The 26,242-nt window shown below is 30.6% G+C and overlaps 1 protein-coding gene across 2 annotated transcripts; it reads left to right on the top strand.

Moving 5' to 3' along the window:
- The first annotated feature begins 291 nt into the window (after positions 1-291).
- On the top strand, positions 292-25,581 carry LOC126773620 (beta-glucuronidase). 2 transcript variants are annotated; one of them, XM_050494603.1, is made up of 13 exons: positions 292-703; positions 11,773-12,036; positions 12,713-12,895; positions 15,551-15,720; positions 16,277-16,419; positions 20,156-20,346; positions 20,708-20,854; positions 21,375-21,547; positions 22,019-22,162; positions 22,456-22,540; positions 23,668-23,844; positions 24,281-24,419; positions 24,765-25,581. In XM_050494603.1, the coding sequence occupies exons 2-13, from the start codon at positions 11,776-11,778 to the stop codon at positions 24,944-24,946; spliced, it is 1,995 nt and encodes a 664-aa protein (XP_050350560.1). In that variant the 5' UTR covers positions 292-703; positions 11,773-11,775; the 3' UTR covers positions 24,947-25,581. The 2 variants fall into 2 exon arrangements, with proteins under 2 accessions (XP_050350560.1, XP_050350561.1); XM_050494604.1 differs by lacking the exon at positions 292-703 and adding an exon at positions 11,063-11,200.
- The last annotated feature ends 661 nt before the right edge of the window (positions 25,582-26,242 follow it).

Raw genomic sequence — 26,242 nt, 5'->3', positions numbered from 1 at the left:
TAATTTATTATTATTTAGTGCAAAACTGTTTTGTATTATATATATATAATTTTTTAATTTTATTGGATTATAATTTATGATCAAATTATTGTATTAAATAATAAACAACAACGTTAAAAATATAATCATTCAGCGTAAAAGAAAGTATGTCATAATAAAAATGACAATAATAATAATATATAATAAATCAATTAGCTACATAATAGAAATCATCGCCACAAACAATAACCTTTAATCGCTAGTTATCATTGTTTACATTACATTAGTTTGTTTTTAGCTCTGGAGCAACTCAGTCACGCTAAACCTAGAAAGTGAATTGGTATAACGTAACCGACCACGTAGAATTGCTTCATGAATACTAGTGGAACAGTAAATACTTGTATTAATTCTGATTTGGTTGGTTTATGCCGGTGCGTTCCTATCTGTGTGACAGCTTTTTTTTACATCCAGCCAGTCCGGCATCTGGCGTGGCGTGGAGAACGCGCTTGTGATCGAAATTTGAATATAGCATGAAGGGAAAATACGTGCAAATTATTTGAAATTTTAGAACGATTAATTAAAAATATAATGTTTTACTTTTAGTAAAAAAAAATATTGTAAATAGCATTAAAGTGAGAATATTTTTTAAATATTGTTATAAAATATTTAAAAATTGCGGGAAATTTTAATTCATCTGAAGTACCTCAAGCTTTCTTATTAAAACGTAAGTATGTTTTTTATTGATTATTTAATTAAATGATATTTTCTTATTGTTTATTGATTTTATATTTGTTTCTCGATTTTTATAATAGCATATATAAGTAACAAAACTTGAAAAAAATATATTTTTAAAAATCTTAATGCTTCATATTAAAAGATGTACATGAATTTATTCAGATTTTTTACATATTAATTTAAATTAAGTTATTGATTTTTGAGATATCGCCAACAGCAGTATGCATCTACAACAATTATAAAGAACAAAACGTAAAAAAAAACAATTAAAATTGATTATTTTTTAATAATATTTAAAAGACATACCAAATATGTTTTTATCGTCATAAATTCATTGATAAACAATTAAATTAATTTAATATACCTATATTGTGATTGTTTATTACGCACATCTATATAAAACAATAAAAATAATATACTTAAAAATATCCTTATCAATTTATTTTAATTTTGGGATTGAAATATTACCATTTAAATTATCATTAAAAATGAATTATTTATAAGGTCTTAATCGCTTATTTTTTGTTCTATTGTTTTGATAAAATATAAGGACATTTTAAATTCACGTTAAAAAAACAAAACATCTGGGATCGTGGCTTCGACACCTTAATAGCAATGAACTCCTTTAACCTGCTCAATTAGGTAATTTAGAGATGGTAAATAAAACTAATAAAATGAAAACATAATAATTTATCTTTTTGAAGTTCGTTCAACTTTGTAGCAATAAATTCCTAATAAAATGTCAGATCCACTTAACGCTTCATTTTAAAAAGTAAATAATATTATAATGTAATTTATATTAAAGACTAATTTTATTCTTAAAATATAAATCTATTATATTAAAATAAAATTGACATTTGTTTAAAGAAGTTCAAACTTTAGACAAATAAAATAAACGCAAACAAGTACCTAGTATTTATTTAAAATGCTATAGAATATTTTATTTATTAAGAAACGAAAAGAAACACGCGCCCGCTTCGTTTTTAAAATATCGGTATTTTTTTTGTAAATTAAACGTACCTATTCTCTTTCCTTTTAGTCGTAATATACATATAAATAAATTGAATATAATAAATTTACTAAAGAGTCATAATTATACCATTTTTGATAAGAATCCGTCCAACACTTCAAGCATGATTAAAGGAGGTAGGTATAATATTGGACAGTTAATGACGCTAACATTTATCATTTTAATATATTCCGTACAGGTGTACAAGTGTACAAATACATGTTTGTTATTATGGTATTAATTTTAATCTTTAAATAATGTGTAAAAAACGATATGTTTCTTCATAATATGTAATAAGTTTGTATTAAGTTATGGAAACAATAAATTTCAACTTTCATGTTATCTATATAATATTATTATTTTAGCTGGTTCGATTTTAGTTAAGCAATACTTGATAAACAAAAAAAGTAGAAAACAATTAAAAATTTAAAAAAAAATCAACAAATCAATCAAAAACTAAATCAACAATTGTAAAAAAAAAAGAAAAAACATATTTAAATCGATATTTGTAGCTTCAATTTGAAAATCTGTTTGGAAGATTCAAATTGCTAAGTTTTGACGGTTACGTGATAAAGGAATAATTAATTATTATTAATAGTAGTTCTCGAGAATAATACTTCTCGTTGTACCTAAACAATATGTAAACTGACTACTTTGACAAATACAAATATTTTGGATCTTGGTAAATTTAGTTAAAGATTGAGCACAACACAATTTGCTTAGGCATTAGCTTACGTAGCTAAGCTGTGGTTATAATTAGCCTATCCAGCATTTGTAGGACACATTGGCATATCTACTGCTTGAATGAGAATTAAACGTATTATATTACATAAATACTTTCCCACAGTATCATATTATAAAATATAAGCGACAACATTACAGCACAGTTTTAGTTATTTTTTGTTGAACATTATTTGTGTATAGGATCGTAGCAAGCTTTATGAACTTATTGATAAATACAAGTTATCTTTTTTGAAAACCAATTTAATTTTCCTTAATTGTAAGTAAACTAATCTATGGCGATTAAAATTGCATTATTATCGAATGAAGAATTAAATTAACTCTTCACTTACACTTGTTCATTATTACTTCATCATCATGAAATGGCAACTACAGTACTACAGGTGCTATAATAGAAAAAGTAGCCCGTGTCCTTCCTTGGGGTTCTTACTTAATAACAAACTTCATCAAATTCGGTTCAGTGGTTTAGTCATGAAAGCGTAATAAACAGACAGACAGGTACTTTCGAAATTATAATATTAGTTTAGATAACTGTACTAAGACCATATTTTAGCATTTAGCATACTAATGTCAACAATAGAATAAAGATAAAATACCTACAAAAATAAGGATATTCAACAAACGTTAATGTTTTTTATTTTATGTATCGTTTTTTATCGATTAATCTCGAAAATGAAATTAAATATACCCAAGTAGATACTTATTATGTCAACGTTTTAAACAAAAAAAAATACAAAATATATTCACTTACAAAATTGGAGTACGAAAACACATGTTAATTGATATCCGATGCACATCGATCGAACTACTTGATTCGTACATAACATGTTTTTATTCTGAATACATACGAGTACATTATATAATTCTTCCGCGTTTTATATCAACTTATGAAATTCTACACTTATACTTGATATTTGTTGTATTTCTATATCATTAAAATTTTAACTTAATTAATTATTTGAGTAATAGTGAAAAAATATAAAGGATAAGAATTGTTTTTGTTATTGATTCTTAGTTTTGTTAGAGATTAACTTCATAATTATGTTTACTATACAAAATACTAACTAAATATGTCTTCCTCCTTTATACATCACTACAATATAAATTTTTAAGCTACCAAAGTATCATTTCACAACTTTCTCTTGTCCCAATCCATCACTGCCTAGTGATGTAAGCCTTTAGAAAACCTTAAATCCATAGAGCCATCATAAATAAACAGTACATTAACTTACAAAGATCACTCAAGTAAGGTCGTGGGCATAGCTTGTGTATTTAATGCGATAAGAGTCTCATTCATTTATTCTAAATTAACCCGGTCGTAGAATATTATACAGGATCGTCTAGAACTCTAGATAAATAGAAAACAATCATCTTCTATTTGACCGCTATACATCAATACCCGTGATCCGTTCTGAAGTATGAAAGTAAAGAGTAGCAAGAGTTTGTCAGTTTAATGATAGTCACACTGCACATGAAAAATTACATCTTCAATCCTACGACTAGCAGTGCGGACGGATTACAGAATGGTTTATACCTTTTGCAAAGTCTATGAAAGAAGGCGATATCAGCTGAACTACTTTCTTATCTACCTTCCTGAAATAAAGTAAAAAAACCTAAGTGAAAAAAGTCACTACCGATTATAACAAAAACACCAAAACATAGTCTGAACATCGAATTTACCATCATTGTTGTAATGCGAAATAGGATATCGTATAAAATTTGTATTTCAAACATCTTATGATGATATTATTATTATCTAATGTACAATCTTGTGTTTTTAGAGCATTATGTATTTTCTTAGTCACAACAACAATTGGAGGAGCGTTCAAAGGCGGCCCGAATGAACTTTTAAACATGTTAATATAATCTTTATTTCAAAAAATATATGCAACAAGTTTAATCTTCTAATAAAATAACCATGTCCTTCCTGAAACTATAACCATATTACCTATGTGTCACTCGTGTAAGTCAGTAGATTTTGTGTGAATCCGGAAAAAACAAAAAAAAAACAAAACTATTTATAATAGTAGCATAATTTCAAAAGTATAACAATAAACAAAAAAAATGTTATAACAGAAAATATTTTCTGTTATAACATTTTGTTTTGCTAACAAGGTAACCTTTCGAACCCTTCAATTTATCCTTAGTATTACAGATTACAATGATATTGTGCACAAGTTTCTGAATCACGACTCACACGATCTGAGGAATAAATTATAACGAAATAATTATAATTGAAAATAATAAAATTATGATGGTAGATGATCGTATATGTATTAGGAATTTCATACTCATCTGTGTAAGTACAGAAGTAATACCTACTTATATATATATATATATATATATATATATATATTTTGACAATTGAATCGATATAAACTACAATAATCCAACAATTTATTAATATATGTACATATATATAGTTTTTCTTAAATGCTTATTATATTTGTATTTTATTTTGAGTTAAATTAAAGTATTGTTTAAGTTTTATAATTTATGGAAAAAAAAAATTTAAATAATACTTAAATTTAACACATACTATAACAAAAAAAATATATACATGATTGGCCACTCCGTTCGAAAATCCCCTTAAAATCAAAATCTATAAATTATAAAAATATTTTATATGAATTATTAATAGACAATTTCTTGTTAATTTCTAAGCATAAGCTCTCTTTAAGATTTTGTAATTATATAATTACAGTTAGCAAGAACAGTTTCTCATTTCCAAAACCTACTTCGAAACACTGATCACAGACGAGGAAAAATAAAAACGATTTAATATAAACGAACAAACGATGTAAATAGGTCGCAATTTGTTTACATCAACAATGTAAGTAGTAATCTAAGAATCGAGCTTTCAGTCTTTAGTATGCCCGACAAATCACCATATCGATGTGGGACAAGTGCTATGAACACTGACACGCTGTACCAACTAGCTCGAAAGGAATACTAAGTTTTAAATCAAATTAGACGTATATCGGCTATGATATCGAAAATGATCGGCTTACAAATGATTACGTAAGTATATCGAATCATGAAAGTCAAAATATCAATGTCCTTGGTAATGTTTAGATTTTTAATCGTAATTTAATATTCATATTTTCAACAAACTTTTTACTCGTTTTATGAATAAAAAATAATTTAACAAGTAACCGTCCGAAAATGTTAATTCCATCAATCATTTGACAAATAATTGATTTCATAATTATACTGGTTAAGTTGGAAGCGAATTGAGTGTTTGTTCGTTTCCAAAACGATATGTTTGCATCATAAGATGGTGTCTTGAATAGTAATTCTATATAAATAAATAAATCAATAAAGTAATAAAAAGTGGAATAAATTGTGTAATGACTTATAATTAAAGAGTAAATAGCAATAACATATAAACAGAAAAGCAGACATGATCATAAAGAAATAAGCTGTACAATTACGTACTAGGTTTGTTAAGGAAATAACATTGGTATACTAGTGCTATATTGTTAATATAAAGGTTTTATGAGGTGCTTGACGCTTTGTTACCAAGATATGGTATTTGATAAGGCTAAAAGCTTGTTACAGCTAACGAAACCTATCATGTTTGTTGGGAATTTAAACTGGGTCATTATGTTAAAACTCGGGTTACAATTTAAAAAAAAATATTACCGTAACAGCCTGTGAATGTCCCACTGCTGGGCTAAAGGCCTCCTCTCCTCTTTTTGAAGCCGAGATGGCCCAGTGGTAAGAACGCGTGAATCTTAACCGATGATCGTGGGTTCAAACCCCTGGCAAGCACCACTGAATTTTCATGTGCTTAATTTGTGATTATAATTCATCTCGTGCTTTACGGTGAAGGAAAACATCGTGAGGAAACCTGCATGTGTCTAATTTCACTGAAATTCTGCCACATGTGAATTCTACCAACCCGCATTGGAGCAGCGTGGTGGAATAAGCTCCAAACCTTCTCATCAAAAAAAAATATTACCGATACGTAATTTTCTATTCATGTCGCCGAGCACAATGTTAGTTTTTACTTATAATTATAAATAGTAAGTATCTATAACAAAAGGTTTCAAATAGTTTGATTTTTATATTATTAATTGCGTGATTAACTCTCCTGTCATTAAACGACATGGCTATTAATTATTGAAACGAGTTTGACTACTAACACGATAAAAACAACGGTTAGGCAAAATAGGTTAAGTGGAAACTAATGCGTGGCTATTTGTGCTCCTTATTCCGTAAAGAAACGTTTGTCAGGTCAATAGCTCTGTCCATTAGCACTTCATTATTTCATACGTGACGAAAAGGTAAAATTCATTAACTTTGCTCTAACTAAACCAGCATTGCCGCCACCAAGCAAATATCCTTTTAAAATACACATGCACTTGCGCATATCTTCAAATAAAAATAACCATTATTTATTCAGAAATTTCCATGCCTCGCATGCTGCAGGTTCTAAAAATATAATATAATATATTTTATATAAGTATTTAAAACTACCTGTTGTCTGTACTGCTTATTGTCTGTACTACCTCGTTGGTCTAGTGACTTGATATAAAGCCGTAGACTCGAAGGTCTTGGGTACAATTCCCAGGTCGGGTCAATAAAAAGTTATTGGATTTTTCCGTCACAAAATTCTCAGTAGCCCGGAGTCTGGAAGTTGGAAGTGTGTACACTCCCGTGTCTCGGAAAGCACGTAAAGCCGTGGGTCCTGCGCCTGAACTCTTTCCGGCCGTGTTGGATTGTCGTCCCATTGGACTATGAGAGCTAAGGAAGAGAGAGAGAGAGAGAGAGAGAGAGAGAGATCTGTTATCAGTTTATGCGTTCTCATATTGTTCATTTCAATCTTTATCGAGTTGTTTTTGTACAAAATGTACAATATGTGATGTTCTCTATATGAATATGAATATGAATAGCTAGCAAGGCAGGAGATATTATGCGCAAGTATGTCCGCAAACTCAGGTGCACTCTATTCCTTCACTCTCGTAATCTTGTTATATATATATTAGTACCTACGGCATCTACCTACGACATGACCGTAGAGAGTTCAGGCGTTCAGTTAACCAAAGGCTTAACATGCTTTCCGAGGCACGGGAATGTAAACACTGCACTGAATAGCAGCCCAAATATTGCGAGCTATTCCGAAACTCGGTACTCATATAGTTCGGTGAACCAATTTATATCGTACATAATATAAAATATTTTCAAGAATATCATATGGCATATCAAATATGGCATACAAAAAATCATATTAAGAGTATGATATTGAAGTAATATGTGTAATCGAGATTTTTTTAACATTTTTTGCATGCACGCTTATTTTTAAGCTTTTACTCCTGTACAGTATTATATAGCTTGATATTATGCGTAATTTGCTTAAAACTAACGAAAACCTACTACTGTAACAGAAAAACGGATAAGTATTGCATTTTTAATTTCAATGGTCGGAACCCTAAAAATTAATAGAAAAAAATATTACTTTTATAATAGGTATATACTAACTTGTTTTACCTGAGCTGTGAACTTGCGTATTTATACAAGTTTATGACAAGAATGTGAATATCCATTAATTTGTAAATTCAATGTTAAATTCAAGGAATATTCATATTGTAATTTCTAATGCTAATTTTATTACTTTGCCGACAATATCGTGAAAACCCGACCTTAAATAGAATATAAGTATGCATTGTGCACCAAAAAGCTATTATTAACAGAAGTAAAGTTATGTAATAAATATAAATTATGTATGTATAACAAGCGGTCCGATCGGTGTTTTAGCAATATTTTCCAGACCTACTTTTTGATAATGGACATGCAATTAATAAAACGGTTAGCGGGGTATACATGTGGTTAAATTATATAAGAGAAATAAATAATATATACATGTGTTGTTATATCGTATTTGTATAAAAAATAACAAACAAATGAGAAAATACTGATATGCGACATTAACCAAAAATAAACCCACTTGCCACAGATACAGTGTTATGAACGCTAAATATTAAGCCCTGACTTGGGTTTTATTGACTAAGCACGTTTTAATTACAGTGATAAGGACTTCCATAGACTAACTCCTTAGGTTTAGACTCCTTGCAGTCTTAAAAATTAAATAAATAAATAAATATCCTGGGACATTATTCACACACGGCTCTCTGTTTCCAAATTAAGCAGAGCTTGTACTATGGAAACTAGACAACTGATATACTACATATACTGCTTTTCTTTTGTAAATACATACTTATATAGATAATTACATTCAGACTCAGGACAAACAGACATGTTCATGAACACAAATATCTGTCCTGGGTGGGAATCGAACCCAACCTTCGGCGTGAAAGGCAACTATCTACCAACCACGCCAACCGGCTCGTCAAGATAACGACGTTAGTTTAAAGATAACGACAATATTGAGAGTATCGAAGCGTTTCATTATGTATCGTAACATTGCGATAATTTCTTACTAAACATTGTTTTGTAAAGTTGTTATTAATTATCGACAGCTAATTAAGCAGTCAATAATACATTTATCGAATTGCATATTTATTTTTGCGTATTATATATATGAATATAATTGATTTCCTATAATTAATTTCTTGTAATTCACCTTTAGCTTAAAAAGCTTGATGTTAATAACAATAATTCCTTTTATTTTCTTAATAAAAACGAAGATTTAGAAAAAGATAAGAGTAGTTTAATGAATTATCTGTTTTATGCTTAAAATAATTTTACATTTACGAACATTTTGAAATTTCAAAGAAAATTACGATCCATCAAATGAAAACTAATCTCGAACTTAATCAATCTGCAAACAAACTTAAACGATAACTTAATCGGATATCAACGACCTATCAATAATTATATTATTTACTCAACTTACATGTTTATGGAAAGTTTGTGAAGAACCGTTTTATATATTTATATATTTTTTTAATTTGGTCAGGGGATTGAACTTTTTAATCGTATGCAATACGTTCAAATAAAAAATCCATTTGTCATAGTCTAATAATAATCGTCGTTGAATAATATTTTTTGCTACTTAATCGGAATTTTATAACTAACTTATATTATTACATCACTTTGACCCATGTCGTGATCAAAAGCTTGGTGTACATTTTTTTTATTTAATTAATTTAGATTTTATTGAAGACCTAAATATAAATATTTTTTTCATTATTAGTATAAAACAAATAATGAAAAAAATATTTCCAACCTATTGTTAAAAAATTATTTTTAACATATCGGCAGCTAATCTCATCTTAATAGCTTATAATGCTTAATTGCTGAGAAAAGTCCTCTTTCTACCTGTCAATTTCAGCAAAAGTAATAAAATATAATAACATATTACACATAAAACACGTTGTAATGTTGCCGAGAGTTTACTTTACGAGTAGAATAAATAAATGCTAAAAAATGAAGTTGTCTTTGGTTAGTCTATATCCGCCTTCAGCTTTATTTATATGCTAATAAGTTTCTTGCGACTGCTTATAAACTTAACAAACAATTGTTGACCTCCGCGGGATCGTATGTAAAATATTTTTAATTAGATTTTTTTGGATGTTATTATAATTATCACGAAGAACAATAAGTATATTTTTCTATTCAAATTTACGTACACATAAAAAACTATAATAATAATAATAATAAAGCCTTTAATTCCCATATGTATGTATGATAAATTAAAATGTTTTTTTTTTTAATTATTTCTTTGCGGTATGTGCCCCGAAAGGCCTCCTCCAGCTTCTTCCAACTTTCCTTGTGAACTGCTATCTTCCGCCGTTCGCTCCCTGCTATTTCCGCGAGGTCATCAGACCATCTTCTCCTCTGTTTGCCTACTCTCCTTCCTTGTTTTTTGTATTCAATGACTTCATTTCTAATTTTGTATTGCTAGAGATCTGACATTATAGGTTCCATTTTTTTTTTTTTTCTAAAAGGATCTCGTATTTTTTGTTTCGGTTGGTTACATGGTTTTGTGGTTTTGCTAGACGGTTGTGGTCGTATTCTTCCACGGTGACCAGCCGGCTTGGAAGATGTGTTTTAAGTGTTGTAGTTGGTTCGTCTTCTGCGCTTTTGTGAATTTTTGGGAGGGTATGTTTGTACTCGCTTCAAAAACTATATCTGACCGTTAATTGATAATTACTGAAATTTATATAACTTCAAACTTAATTTTAAAAGCCAAGTATATATGTAACTCTCGTTTGATTAAAATAATATGTAAAATTGCATTTATTTTACAACTAGCAATACAATTATAGTAAAATATATACAGTAAGTATATATTTTACTATAATTGTTGCTACAAAATGTTTCACTCTGTTTTACTTTTAACGTAATTGAAAGAGAGACGGCAACAATTTGTCATTAGACAAAACCAAATATAAAAAAAAAAACAAACTGAGTAAAAATAAAACATTACAGTCACAACGACGACGTGTGAGTTCCACTTATAAACTGTGATAGAAAATATACTTGAATATCGCAAACAATGCTATAATTACTTGTTTAAAGCTTGTGTAACAACATATTATTATCATAATTATGTGAAAATTGTAAAAAATCCGTTTATCGTCACATTCTGCAATGACTATGGCGGCATGTGGAATCCGAAACAGAATTTTTATTAGTCCTATTGTTTATGCGCATGCGCTAGAAAGCCAACTTGTTTCGCAACCATACATCAATATATAACCAATTAAGTATTGGGTTCATCATTCGGCTTTAGAAATTCTGTTCAAAATCGATATCGCTCTTAACCTGGTAAGAACTGACAGACTTTTTAATATTTTAAATCAAATTTGTATTTTATGTCCATATACAATTGGGGGTCAATAGTTTTAAATATACATGACGTACCTGTATTTGTGTAAATATATATTCTTAGAAATTACTTTATTTAAAAAATATTGTACTATTTTTCTAAATTAAATTGAAGACAATAACATGTAGCCAATCTAAAGAGTATTTACTTAAAACCACAGAGGCTATAATATTTATATTCAAAGTCAAGATTGCTTAATAAATTTGTACTTACACTATAAATACAAGATTGAGTATCTTTGTTGTTTTTTATGAAAGATGATCATATATAACTTTCTTATCGCAACATGAGAGCTCACTATAACAACATGCAATATAAACTAATACAAACAGCTTGCGTGTCAAAATTGTTACATTAGCCATAAACAATTAATATAATCGTTACAATATTATTGTATAGGCGTATAACTGTTAAAAACGTATATTAATTCTTTAAAGTAAATCAAAAAAGGTTTTCAAACTCCTTAAAGGCGATTATATTTGAAATAAAACAAATTGCTATCCTTTTACAGATAATGATAAAAAGTCAATCAAGTTTAGTCATCTTCTCTATTATTGTATCAATTGTCAATGCTACCGTTCCGGGAACAGCGAGCGCAAACGAGATTAATCAACCTCAAAAAAGAAAAACTCAATATAATGGAGGAGCCTTGTACCCAAGAGCAACAGAAACCAGAGATTTGAAGACTTTAGATGGAATATGGAACTTCAGAAGATCACCAACAGACCCCGAATACGGTTACCGAAATGGCTGGTACGAACAGGATTTGGAAAAGGTAAATGTTTATTCAATAGAAGCATAAACCACATTCATTATTTATTATTATTATTGAATTGACTGAATGGTTACAAAAACTTGTAATTCGTATTAATACGAAATATAATAAAAAAATAATACAATGAATATTAATCAGACTATTTATCCTCGTTTTTTACTGCATGCTAAATTTATTCATCCATACATAGTTCACCGGGCTATTTACCCCGGATTCTGGCCTCTTAAACACATTTCAATTTATTTGAATATGTCATTGTAAATAAATTTAAATTTCATTATCATCTTAAGAACCTGATTCTTTAAAAAGTGTTTTAGAGGACGTATTTTGCAAAATAAAAAATATTGTATCTAATAGTATCTACGCCAGATGTGTTACTTAAGGTTTTCTTACATACATTCACACGCGTATCTCATCGTAATCGCACACACGAACGGAAGTTACAAAATTATTGTTTCTTAGTTCTGATATTTACTTCTTCGTTTTGCAAATTTCCTAAACATTTAAATATTCCTTTTAATCCTCGCTTGGAAACTGAAAGCCATTTATTCATTTAACGAATTAAAAAGACACAAGTTTCATTAATCCTTTCCACACATTAATTCAGATAATGATACTACAAATTTTCAGTCAATTTAAACTTAATTTAAACGACTTTTACTGCAAATCTGTACAGACGGGACCAATCATTCCGATGCCGGTTCCGGCCTCGTACAACGACATCGGCGAGGATGCGTCTCTGAGAGACCACGTCGGACTGGTGTGGTACGACAGACGTTTTCATGTCCCTCCGTGGTGGTCTAAAATGGAGCAGCGCGTTTGGCTCAGATTTAGCAGCGTACATTACGCCGCGCAAGTTGTAAGTATATTTTATTTAAATCTTAAAGTTTTACTATTTAAAACATAGTATTTTATAATAATATATTCTTATTTAGAATTGTATTCTATAACAGATAATTTGCGAATTACTTAAGATAAAATTCTTGAACCATTCAAACCGAATAGGTACGTATTATATTACTCAAAGGTAAACGTAATTTAAAAGATTTCTAAGTAATCCGATGTAACTCAATAAGGATCACGTAAGTCTTCGGAATGAAGGTATCTATGCCAATCATCTGTCGCTAGGCAATTGCTCGGATAATTGAACAATTTGTCAGGTCGGGCGAGACCGGTGTCGCGATAGCTCGCCACACCCGCCGCCACGTTAAACCGAATGACCGATACTGACCTGTGCGCTGTGAGAAACTTAGGACATTAATTATATTACTGCCTTTTTTGACTAAAATGCACCTCATTTTCTACTGTCATCAATTTCTATACCTTATAATACCAGCAACTGCTTATATAGTTTCTATAGTTTGCATACAACATAGGTACCTTCATTATTAATTTATAAAATTTAAATTATTTTAAATAAATTTATATTTTGTCCTTAATATATCTTAAGTAACATAATGAAAATAGCAATTGAAATCGTCAATTTGTTAATTACACGATGCTTGAACCACCCTGTTATATAGCAGTTCCGTCAAATTACTAGAAATGATAGACCGTTAACCTCAGTACAATCGAATTAAATTAATACAAGTAGATGGTTTTAAACGAAGTCCCTCGTCCACAATTGATCTAGACACGCTACGTTCAACTGACCTGTCTCAACTAGAGATATTACATACGTCCTCTAGCCAAAGTAAATATATATCACTTCTCATTATATTTTTACATATATACATCTTCTCACAATATTTTTTAAATTAAAATAACTATACTTTTTTACTAACTATACTATATTTGAAAGGACACTATTTTAGGAAGTCTACATTTTGCCAAATATATTCTATTTTAGGAAAATGTCTGCCACTTTTTATGTATGTGTATAAGACAAACGAATGCGTGATTCTTTCGATGATCGATATTAAGAAGAATTAAAATATCAACTGCAAAACTATTTCATGCAATGTCTTTTCTTATAATAATAAAATATTTATATTATGCTTCATTTAAAATCCAAACAGATTATTGAATATTATTTACACTGCGATATTCCACTTTCGAAATAATAATTTACCTACTCATGTTCAATTGCCGTATTTAATTATTTTAACAGTTAAAAATACATAAAAACGAATAGGAAATAATTAACCGTTATCGCAATATTGACTTACAATATGACATTCTATATCAAAGAAATCTTGTAACACAATAAGATGAATTTAATTCTGCGGCTAGTTTGTGGGAGATAGTCGCATTTAAGGAATGCGGTATACGTCATGGATATACGAGACATCGTGACATGAAATTGATGAAAGTTATATTAACGACTCTGTTTCTGTTCCTCACACTATTAATATGGCAAATGGTAATACTATAGGCAAGAAAGACTGGCACTAAGACCCGTGTTATATACGTTATAGTTTGCCAGCTCTTGTTAAAATTTACAGATCTTGAGCTCTTCCAAGTGAAACTATTTTGGGCACAATATATTGGAAACATATAAGTAATTTCCAATATAAGTTCCAGTGTAAGTTTTCAAGGTCAAATTGGAGTGCAACGTTTATATAAGTAAAGTTTGACAGCTTGGAAGTAATTTACACGTACTATGTAATTGCTAAATTTCTCCTAATCTTATGGTTTAAGTAGCAACCTTTTACAAGTGTTTCTATTCCAATTTAAAAAGCTTAGAATAGCAATAACTCGACTAATAATTATCCAACTTGTAACTTATTACATCACTAGACTACGATTTGTTTCGCTTATATCGCCAATGCGCCACCAATCTTCAGATGTTATATCCCTTGTGCCTGTAATTACAATGGCTCACTCACTCCTCAACCCAGAACACAAACAATAACAAGTACTGCTGTTTTGCAGTAGAATATCTGATGAGTAGGTGGTACCTACGCAGACGAGCTTGCACAAAGCCCTACCACCAGTTATGTGTATAAAAATTTAAAGAGTAAATAACCCAATGATTAATTAAAATATATTTCCACAGTCATATTATGTTATCAATGCGTCTCATTTATTCAGGCCTTATCACTAGAGTGCTACCTCAGTGGGAGATCGTTTTAACCATTTAGGCGTTAACGATAAAGTGACTCAAATTGATAACAAAAATTTAGGTTAAGACTAATATTTCACTTTTGTGCATTTTTTCAAAGCAAGACATAAGCAGTTGGTGAAAATTGAAACCATTCATTTGATATCGTACTGAAAGTTGTTATATTTTTAATGTTTTTGCATGGTTGAATACGCAAATCATAGTATGTTGGATCATTGGCATATGATATCTCTTACCTACCTTATGATATGCGGAATTCGAATACGAAGCTACGACACATCATTTTTCAAGTTTTTTTAGCATTGATACACGGTGTCAGATGAACATACTGATACACCTACAAACAAACTGCTAAAATCACAACCCTCCTTGTTACTTTGCGGTTGTGGGTTAAAATATAGACAATAATAAGCTCAATTTATTAAGTATATATATATTGATATTATTTAGTGGGTGAACGGTATACCGGTGACGTACCATGAAATCGGTCACCTACCCTTCGAAGTTGAAGTTACTGATATCGTGAGTTACAACAGCAGCAACCTCCTCACTGTTGTCGTGGACAACACGTTACTCAGTGACACGGTGCCACAAGGATCTATACGAGACATTATTGTAGGGTGAGTTATAACTGACATTACATATCTCTGAAATTATTTATGCAAGCAATTTATAAATAAGGAAAAGGTCTTATGATTAATATATATAGGAAATGTTAAGCTCTTATGCTTTCAAGGTAGCCCTTTTTACGCAACCGTATAAGAAATTGTTGAGTTACTTTATTTAACTTATATTCTTATCCCAGGTCTCGTTAATTGGGGACTTATAAGGTTAAGAAATTGTTCTATCAACGTTAATATTCATTTAATAGTTACCAACAACTACACTAGACTTCAACCATGAAAAGCCTAGTAGAAAAGTACAGTACGTACGGTCAATTTTTTTATTTAGTTAATATAATTAAGTATGTTAATACTAAATCAAATAGCATTAAAGAAAAGAAGAGAAAATATGCTATATCACAAAAGGGCACGATCAGTCTCTTATATTTACTATAACACATATTTATAACATATATTTTTAACTTCTGGTAATAGTAGGAAGTTGGTTTACATTAGACGAAAATATTGCTAACATACTGTCTGTTTTCTAAGAATCCCCACTTTCCTTTACCAGAAACACGAAAATTCGTCAAGAACAGTCATATACGTTTGACTTCTTCAACTATGCGGGTATACACCGTTCTGTGTTCCTTTACACCACGCCGCAGGCCTATATAGACGACGTCATCGTCAATACGGATATACAAGGATTGACTGGTAAGTAAATGTGCAAAAAGTTATTAATTTTTATTATGTTATTAGCTAAATTTGATACTAGTTCCTCTCAGTTAAATCCATTAAAATAAAGCCCAATCGATTTATACTAAGACTTGTATGAGCCTAATTGACTATTATAGTATTACTCTTTACATAAACCCCATAAGCTACTTGACGCAGTCGCTTTCATTCGTCGTATTGGAATTTTCTGTTATGAAAATCTCCGTACTAACTCGGAGTTAGGACGTTGAGAGTAAGTGCTTCAGAAAACACATAAAATCGTTGTCTCTACAACTGAACTCTTCACGGTCGTGTCAGCTTGCCGTTTCATAGATTCAGAAAGTTAGCGAATAGATGATGCACCTGCGCTCACACACACATTTCTGCAATATGAAATATCCTGCACAGATGGCGAGTCTTTCAGATGAGCCGCCGTGGAGACATTTCGGTATATCTATAATAACAAGAAAATACATTTCAACAAATATTGTTCACACATTGATTAAACATTTGTTTGCTAGTATTATAACCATAAAATGATTACGTGAATATCGTCTGCAATTCTAAATCCTCGTTTTATCTTATATGCAATTATTCATACGTCTTATAAGACATGACATATTTATTTAATATATATAATATAACGATAATAAATGAAAACAATTACAATAAAAAATATACATTACTCCAAAAAGTCACTCAGCGTGAGTTATTTTTTTATTGAACAATAATATTAATATTGAAGTCTACATTGAACATAGGGCTTTATGCAAGTTTGAACAAACTGGCTTTCAAAAAGTAAATACCAACTAGTCATCAAATTTTATTACCGCTAAATACCAATACTTCTGTACCGCCGATACTCAGTTTGAAGATAGAGTGGCCAGTGTTAAATTGTTTACGGTTGTTGACATTTCATACAGTACTCATGTAAGTCTATGGACAGAGGTAGCCACATATCATCGGAGACATCATTTATGTTCATGCATTCATAAATTAAAAAATTCTTCAAAAAAATTTACAATATATTTCAATAACAGGTGTGTAATGAACAAATAACATACATCAATATGTTTGAGTGACAAATATTTGCCCTTCGTATGACGACCCTGAAGATACTAGCTCGTTAAAAATAAATAAAGCTGTAGATTGTTACTACATTACAATATTGAGTAAATATATTCAATATAAACTTCAATTTAATAACTAATATACATACACACACACATAAAAAATGGTAAATTAATAAAACAATAATTTTTTAGTCTGCAAGTTTACATAACCTTGTAAAGGACCTTATTTTGTTGTAACCTTATAACCTATAATAATAACATTATAAATATAATTATAATAACATTATAACTTTTTAGCTTATATTAGTTCCTAGTATGATTATTTTAAAAATCTATCTATTATTTAATAGATAAAACTATATATACGTCCATTGTATTCGTACTAGAAATAAAAACAAATTAAAATTTAACCGTGATCCAAAATCTAACAAAGCAAGCATTATTAAAACTGGTATTTAGGTATATAATCGCTAAAGTTAATTAAAGTTTAGTAATTGTTAGTCTTACAACAATCAGGAGATATATTCGCATAAGCAGAATGTCGAATATTCTATGAGATCCACCAATTAGCCGAATAATCCGCTAAACTATTCAAGGTCTTTTTTGATGCCAATTCGTCGTTGTGTTCGTATTGCTGACCTGTAATTGGTTCACACTAATAAATAATACATTTAACTATTTTCTCTTATGAACAATTCTTAAAGTAAACTTCTTTAGGAGCGGTTAAAGTGAAATTTCAAGGTCAAATTTAAGTACAACGTTTATATACGTAACGTTTGAGTGAAAACTTTTGTTCTTAATATATACCTATACTATATTTCATTAGAATCCGAGACAGAGAAATATTCACATTATTTTATAGTATTAACAAAAATGAGGGATACAAAAGAATGAAAATCATTAAATATTACATGGAATTAAAATTCTAAGATTGAATTCTAAAGTATTCATGATAAGTAGTGAAACCGTCCAGTAAACAATTGTTTGAATATTCGAAATGACGCTGACTGCATGATCCTTGTACAAGTTATGCTTCATACATATATTACGAGCCTGTAAACCACAATGCAATGATCATATCAACGTTGCACTGATGGCGAACAATAACTTAACGGTTCATGTGAACGAGGTTGCTTGACGTTTACTGTCAAAAGAGATGTTAATTGCGTATATACCATGCCATTAAAAGTCCATTTATACTAGTTTTAAATTAAGTATGGGAATATGTCACCAATCACCATGCCTCAACTTATTGTAACTTTATTTTTATTAATGAATTAATTAATTATTATCTATGTATGATGTGTCGGTTTTACTTATAAACATTGTTTAGCGAGTGATTAGTTAAACAATGCCGTGTCTTTTTCTTTCGAATGTCAAATCAACAATGAAAGTAAGAGAGAAATCTGGGTTTAACTAAAAAGCCGAGTAACGTTTGTTTGTAAAGCCGTGAGTAATATTATTAAAGTTAAAACACAGAAAATTTCATTTTGTAAGTAATAACATAAGATAAAGCCTAGCTTTAAGTGAATCTACAACGTTTTCAAGATCTTATAAATTGTACGATATTATTGACATATAATAATATAAACAGTTTTCAATCTAGTAAAATTGTAAGTTTTTAAAGTTCCTGATATCTGATTGGGCTCATTACTTAATAGTACCGTATTCCAAAATTACATAAGCAAATTGATACTTTAAAGCTAAATTTTCGAATATTTAAAGTTTTATATATTATTATATAAAACTTAAAAAAAAAGCCGAGATGGCCCAGTGGTAAGAACGCGTGAATCTTAACCGATGATCGTGGGTTCAAACCCGGGCAAGCACCACTGAATATTCATGTGCTTAATTTGTGTTTATAATTCATCTCGTGCTTGACGGTGGAGGAAAACATCGTGAGGAAACCTGCATGTGTCTAATTTCATTGAAATTCTGCCACATGTGTATTCTACCAACCCGCATTGGAGCAGCGTGATGGAATAAGCTCCAAACCTTCTCCTCAAAATGGAGAGGAGGCCTTAGCCCAGCAGTGGGACATTAACAGGCTGTTACTGTTACTGTACTACATAAAACTTTAAATATTCGTTCTTAGATTAGAGCTTACGACAATTTATTTATTTTGCGAGCAAAGTTGTTGGATGTATTTTGATTTTATATTTCAAATGCACGACCTGAAAATATTTCGTATTATAAATACGTTCAAAAAACTATTTTTTAATTTGTATTTTAATTAAAGCTTTAAATAAAAATACATTAGCCAGATCTTCTAGGTACATTCAGTCGAATCAGGAAGACCTTAACATTGTTTCAATTTTAGTATTTGAGAACTTGTTGAGAACTTGTTTATCAATCAAAGGTTTTAAATAGGAGCTGAAATATGTTTTCAATATGCTTTACTTTTTTCTAATTTATCACATGAGACATTGGTTCAGCAGTAAAGTGATGTCCTAGATTATCATCTCATCCTATTCCTTAATAGGAAACAAGACATTATTTGATCAGTATTAAAAAACTCAAAGGCATTCTCCTACTTAAATAAATAACATCGAAATATCTAATAATGAAAAAAATCCTTATTAAAATAATAACATTCTGGAATACTGCAAAGTTTTCAATCAATTTATTACAGTTAATCTTACTTATTATAACTTCTTACACAGGTTTCGTAATCTACAATGTGACATACAAAAACACGATATCCAATACACAATGTCTCATACAATTGTACGATAAGAACGGCTCCCAAGTAGCCGGTGCTAATGACTGCGCTGGTCTTCTGGAACTCGGAAACGCTAACTTTTGGTGGCCCTACCTCATGCACCCAGAGCCTGGCTATTTGTATACTTTAAGGGTAAAGTTATTTCTATTTTTATTATACTTCAACGATAAATAAAAGTATTACATACTACATTAAAGAGAAACTATAGTCTGTACTCGTAGTTTTGTATGCTAAAGTTTCCTCATCTTTGGTATTTAACTTATAAGGTTCCGAGTTCGAATTCCGAGTCTGGCCGGTAAAAGTTGGGATTTTCTGTCTTAGAACTACTAGTATAAGCCTGGAGTAACGATTTATACGCATACACTAGTGTGCATCATTTTATAAAAAAAAAAAAACGATTAATACCCATACGTCACAAAATATTTGTTCGTCTTAAAAATTCTTCTAATAAAGAAAATAGTTTTTATTCAACATATGTATCTCTATATTTCAGGCATCTCTATTAGGTCCTTTAGGAGAATTAATTGATACATATAGTTTGAAAGTAGGTATAAGGACTGTGACGTGGAGCAATACAACGATCTACCTCAACGATAAACCGATCTATTTAAGAGGGTTCGGTATGCACGAAGATTCCGATGTAAGTTGAATTTTATTAAACAAGTATTTTAGAAGTATTATATCATCTCATGTCAACTATCAAACATACGTTTCTGTTATATTAGATTATTAAATGATAATATAGAGCAGTGTTTTAGAATTTCCATTACAAATCATGACCGCATGGAATGGTAACAAGAATGCTTGAATAAATTAAGTGAATAATTGAAATTGATTAGCGAAAGATTAAAAGTAATATATGTAGAAATTAATGATAAAATTATAATACAGGGATAACTTACAAAAAAAATCTTCCAGATAGTATGATATATTAATACTATTATCATATTTATTAATACTAAAATGATATTTCATTTTTTTCTTATTTATCTGGACTTAGTTTATATATTTGTATTTTTTCTCATAAAATTTAATTCACATAGTTTTACTTTATTGGCATTATTGTTATGTTCCTTTGTCTGCAGCAATTAATTAATTGTTATAACGCCATTTTCAAGATAAACACAATAAATAACTTTACATTTAATTTGATTTAACAGCTACGTGGGAAAGGCTGGGATCCTGTGTTATGGGTGAAGAACTTCAACCTAATCAAATGGGTCGGAGCGAACGTGTTCCGCACTTCTCACTACCCGTACGCGGAAGAAATCTACCAGTTAGCTGACGAACAGGGCATCATGATTATTGACGAATGTCCCGGCGTTGACACTGAGTGAGAATTTATATTTATAATAACACGTAACGATGCCAATATTTGAATTTATATAATTTAAAAAATAAAATGTTCATTAAAGAAGACTTGGAAATTAGTTTAGAAATATATAATACTAGATCATTTGTAGACAACTAAAAATTTATTATTGTAATCGATACAGTTAAATATGGCGCTGCTGTAGTTACAGTAAATACTCTATACGTTGTTGTCTTACAGGGTTCGATTTTATAAGAATTAATCAGTGATAATACTATATATTTTTCTAAATAATTCTTATGTACATAAATGTTACTGAATTCTGCCTAAGCGAGTGAATCAATTCTGATGATTTTTTTGTGCATTTAATTGGGTTCCATAAATGGCTAGATTGGATAGGAGCGATCGCGTTTCAAAGTCGGGACGGGTAGCTAGTAACAATATATATATATATATATATATATATATTAAAATTGTAGATGACATTTACAGTATATTCACGGACGCACTTCTGGAGAAGCACAAACAGTCTCTAACTGAACTCATCCGACGAGACAAGAACCACCCTAGTGTCATTATGTGGTCCATCTCCAACGAGCCCAGATCTCAAAATGTTAAGGCGAATGCATATTTTGGGTGAGGATATTACGTGATTTCACTTTCAATCACTTCTCTTTGTCGATACACAACCGCATAAATATATAATTACGACAATGGTACGACGTCAAAGTACATTTTCATTTTTGTTTTTCCGTAAAGGTTTTGGGGTTTTATTTTGGGTTACACATGTGGCAGACTCATCCGACACACGTCATGCAGGTTTCTTTGCGATGTTCACCGCCGTGATCGACATGAATTATAAACACAAACCAAGCACATGAATATATCTATATTATAGTAATGTATTAAAACTATTACATATTTTTCAGTAATGTCGTTAAACACGTGAAATCCATGGATTTGTCAAGACCGGTTACGATTGCAATCGCACAAAGCTACCTCGTCGATAAATCGGTGTGTATTTACCTCAACACATATATTGCGTTGTTAATTAAAAAAACACAAATATAACAAAGCACTACATATTTATATAAAGTGACAGATGAATTACCTACATATGAATACATGTCACATAAGTATGTAATCATAATTAATTCATATGTTTAATTATATTTTATAAACATCAACCTGCTTCCTTCTACAAAAGATAATTCAAGTATTGTGCATAATATATTTGTACTCGTGGATAGATAAGGCGTTTAAAAAAGTAAGTATGCTAAATTTTTTTTTTCAATATCGTTTCTCTATCTCGATCTATTCGACGCTAAATAGCGATATGCTCTTAAGTTTTCCTTTTTAGTATTTCTTGTAATCTATACCTTAACATGTCCATTTAATAAAATCAATTTGGAAATATAATCAGAATTTGACTTAATAAACATGTACTCGTAGATGTTTCAAATATTTTAAGAGCAAACCATTTTCGAATAAAATATTTTTTACATAATTCGTAATTGGGTTTCTCGGACATTTTGAATACAATTTCGGTATAGGATAATTTTCGCTTTATTACCTTTAACTATTTATTGCACTGTAGTGAAATTGTAACTTGCATTTTTTTAATTAAAACAATTTATCGTTTAATTAATTATTATCGTAACTTAACGTATCGTATCAGAACTTACGTAACGTCTTCTATCGTACCTACAAAAGTATTTTATAAAACGTTATTGTTACCGTTGGTAACTGCAATAGAATTTACTTTAAAGCTACTACTATATCCTATAACACATTTTATGTTATTTCTAACTTAATTCATTGATAGGCAAAAGTCATTGACTCGTAAGATAAGAACTTCCAAACTGGTAAGGCACCTCTTATACATGGGTGCTACTTCATAAATAAAAATAAGTTATTTAAAATCAAATCGTCTTGACGCTAGTTAAAAGGACGTGATGATATAAAAAAAAATCCAGTTAGATTATATATAACAAAAACATTATTTACTCATGATCACAGTTTAAGTACCAGCCAATTTTTCTCAATCAATCCCTCATATATATAACTAAATTTTGATAATATATATGTGACAATATACTAATATTATTAGCAAATAATAAAAAAATGTACCCTTTAAACAGGGTCAACACTTAGACGTAATTTGCTTCAACCGATACAACGGCTGGTACGCGAACACGGGCTCGCTCTTGAACATCGCGACCTACGTGGTGGACGAGGCCACCGCCTGGTTCAGGAAACACAACAAGCCCGTCATCATGACTGAGTACGGAGCTGACACGATTGCCGGGTTGCATATGGTAAGTCATCATCAGCTGCTTATCCCACTTTTTGGGATCGCCACAGAGTATATTAAAAAACATTCGAATAAAAAAATTATATTGAAGACAGATATTTACGGTTGATCTTCTGCCTAACGGCAACTCATCCTGTAAAAACAATTGCCGGTGAATTGATTTCCCGCCAATATGTGGATTTTATAAAAATGATATCCTATTTATTTATGGATTTTTGACTCAATAATAATATCATTGATGCTAAGAACTCTTCGAGTACCGCTTGGAACAAATATTTCTTGAGTAAATAATTCTTATGGAACCATTTCAAATAAAAAAACACTATGATCGTCAAGATAAGATTGTTTGGGATAAACAATAGTTTTATCTAAGAATTTGTACTTACGATTGTAAATTTTCGTTGACGTTCAAATAGCGACACTCAATTCCATGTTACTAGGTACCGGAATACGTGTGGTCGGAAGAATACCAAGTGGCTTTGATGTCGGAACATTTTAAAGCCTTCGATCGACTTCGTAACGCTGGCTTTTTCGCGGGCGAGTTCATCTGGAACTTCGCTGACTTTAAGACTGCACAGAGTAAGTAAACTATATGCATGTCATTATTCGAGTATACCGACATAGAAATAAATATAATATAATATATATATACAGCTCATTAACATTACTAATTAGGCGGCACTTCATTTGACGTATCACTTATCGCGTGAAAAGTTTTTTTAAGTGATTACAGAATTTTAAGTAATGTTTTCTCCCATTAAAAATACCATTTGTAGAGTGGTGGTAAATAAAGCGGCCTGTATTTAAATTGGCCGCACTGGACGAATACAAATCCACTCCCGTGGATTATTAAAAGGAGAAGGAGGATAGCCGGTTTGGAATATAGTCGGATATAACTCTGTAGCGGCTCGTTTTCGTTTTCAGCGATAACGCGAGTGGGAGGGAACAAGAAGGGCATATTCACGCGGTCGCGGCAGCCCAAGGCGGCGGCGCACCACCTGCGGGCGCGGTACCGCGCGCTGGCCGCGGCCGACGCCGGCGCCGCGCCCCCCGCGCCGCCGCTCTACGTCAGCGACCACGCGCCGTTCGCGCGCTCCGACCTGTAGCACGCCGGACCACGCCGGACCACGCCGGACCACGCCACACTACAATTTTTCACTAGATTGATATTTTTTTCCTGTTCCTGTTTAATTTGTTGTTTATGAAATAAGAAACCAATGCGCGGCTTGGACTCTATATTGTATTATTTGCGACTGTACTAATTGGTTTTTGTGTTTCACTTAATGTCAGCTCAAAGTAAAAATCTTAAGCAACTGACGATATTTTGTATTGCAAATAATACACTCGTATTGTAACCAAGCTTATTGTGTTTTCTCTTATTTTAAAATTCTTAAATATGTTTTCTACTTTTATTTAATTTTTTGATTTATCTATTTATATCTATTTCATTTTGAAACTTTAAATAAAAATATTTAAAAAAAAGTGACCTGGTTGCCGGGCCGACGCAAGGAGAGGAAGTAAATATAAACCCACCAACAAAAAACTTAACTAAGCACATGTTTTACTTATATCTATTCGTTTATATTCGTATACACTTTGTAACTTTTGTACTGTTATAAACTATTATATTCCTAGAAATAATGTTACCTTATAATTTGACTTGTTGCATTATAATCGGTTGAAATGAATATGTTGTGTTTGTTAATATTTATTGTGTGTAATTAAAGTACAAACATTAGTATCGTATTTTTAATTCTTTGTTTATTCTACGATTATATTATATTTGCGTGGTTACGCAAAATGGATCCAGCCAGACTTTCCGGTCGGGTCGTATTGCCGTCCCATCTGATTATGAGAGTGAGAGAATAAAGTGCATCTGACTTTGCGCACACACTTGTAAATTTTGTGGATATTATTGCTATATTTCTTAACATCAGAAATACGTTAAGCTGAGGGTTTCAATCCAAAAAAATAACTACGTAATTCGTTAATTTTCTTTTCACAATTTGCTTTGCTTGCAAATGTTAAATAAATATACCTTATATGAAAAAGAAGAATTGTATTAGAGACGATGTAACTAGCTACTAAACTTCTGAAATTCCAAAAAGAATATAAGAGTTCAGTTAATTTGCAGTAATGTACCCAAACTACACTTTTTAGGCAAGACATATCTAATGACTTCCACTCCTTCAATTGTTTGTATTAGACGTGTTGAGAAGATTTATTTTGTACTCCTTAATTGTTACTATCTAGCACATATGCTTAGGGAATCAAACAAATAGTCCAACATTACAGATTATATCTATTAGTTGCCGACGTTCCCTGGTTACCTGTATGTCTTCATTCATAGGAATATACCCAATTCGTTAATAAAAATAGTTATTGGATTTAGGATTATTTAT

The sequence above is a fragment of the Nymphalis io genome, chromosome 15, assembly GCF_905147045.1.
Source record: "Nymphalis io chromosome 15, ilAglIoxx1.1, whole genome shotgun sequence".
Classification (NCBI taxonomy): Eukaryota; Metazoa; Arthropoda; class Insecta; order Lepidoptera; family Nymphalidae; genus Nymphalis; species Nymphalis io.
The sequence above is the reverse complement of the archived record's forward strand: the minus strand, read 5'-3'. Positions and strand labels throughout refer to the sequence as shown.

Coding starts and splice junctions, on each gene's coding strand:
- LOC126773620 (XM_050494603.1), top strand. CDS start 11,776: ATGATAAAAAGTCAATCAAGTTTAGTCATCTTCTCTATTATTGTATCA. Junction 20,347..20,707: donor GCTATTTGTATACTTTAAGG/GTAAAGTTATTT, acceptor TCTATATTTCAG/GCATCTCTATTAGGTCCTTT. Junction 24,420..24,764: donor TGACTTTAAGACTGCACAGA/GTAAGTAAACTA, acceptor TTTCGTTTTCAG/CGATAACGCGAGTGGGAGGG.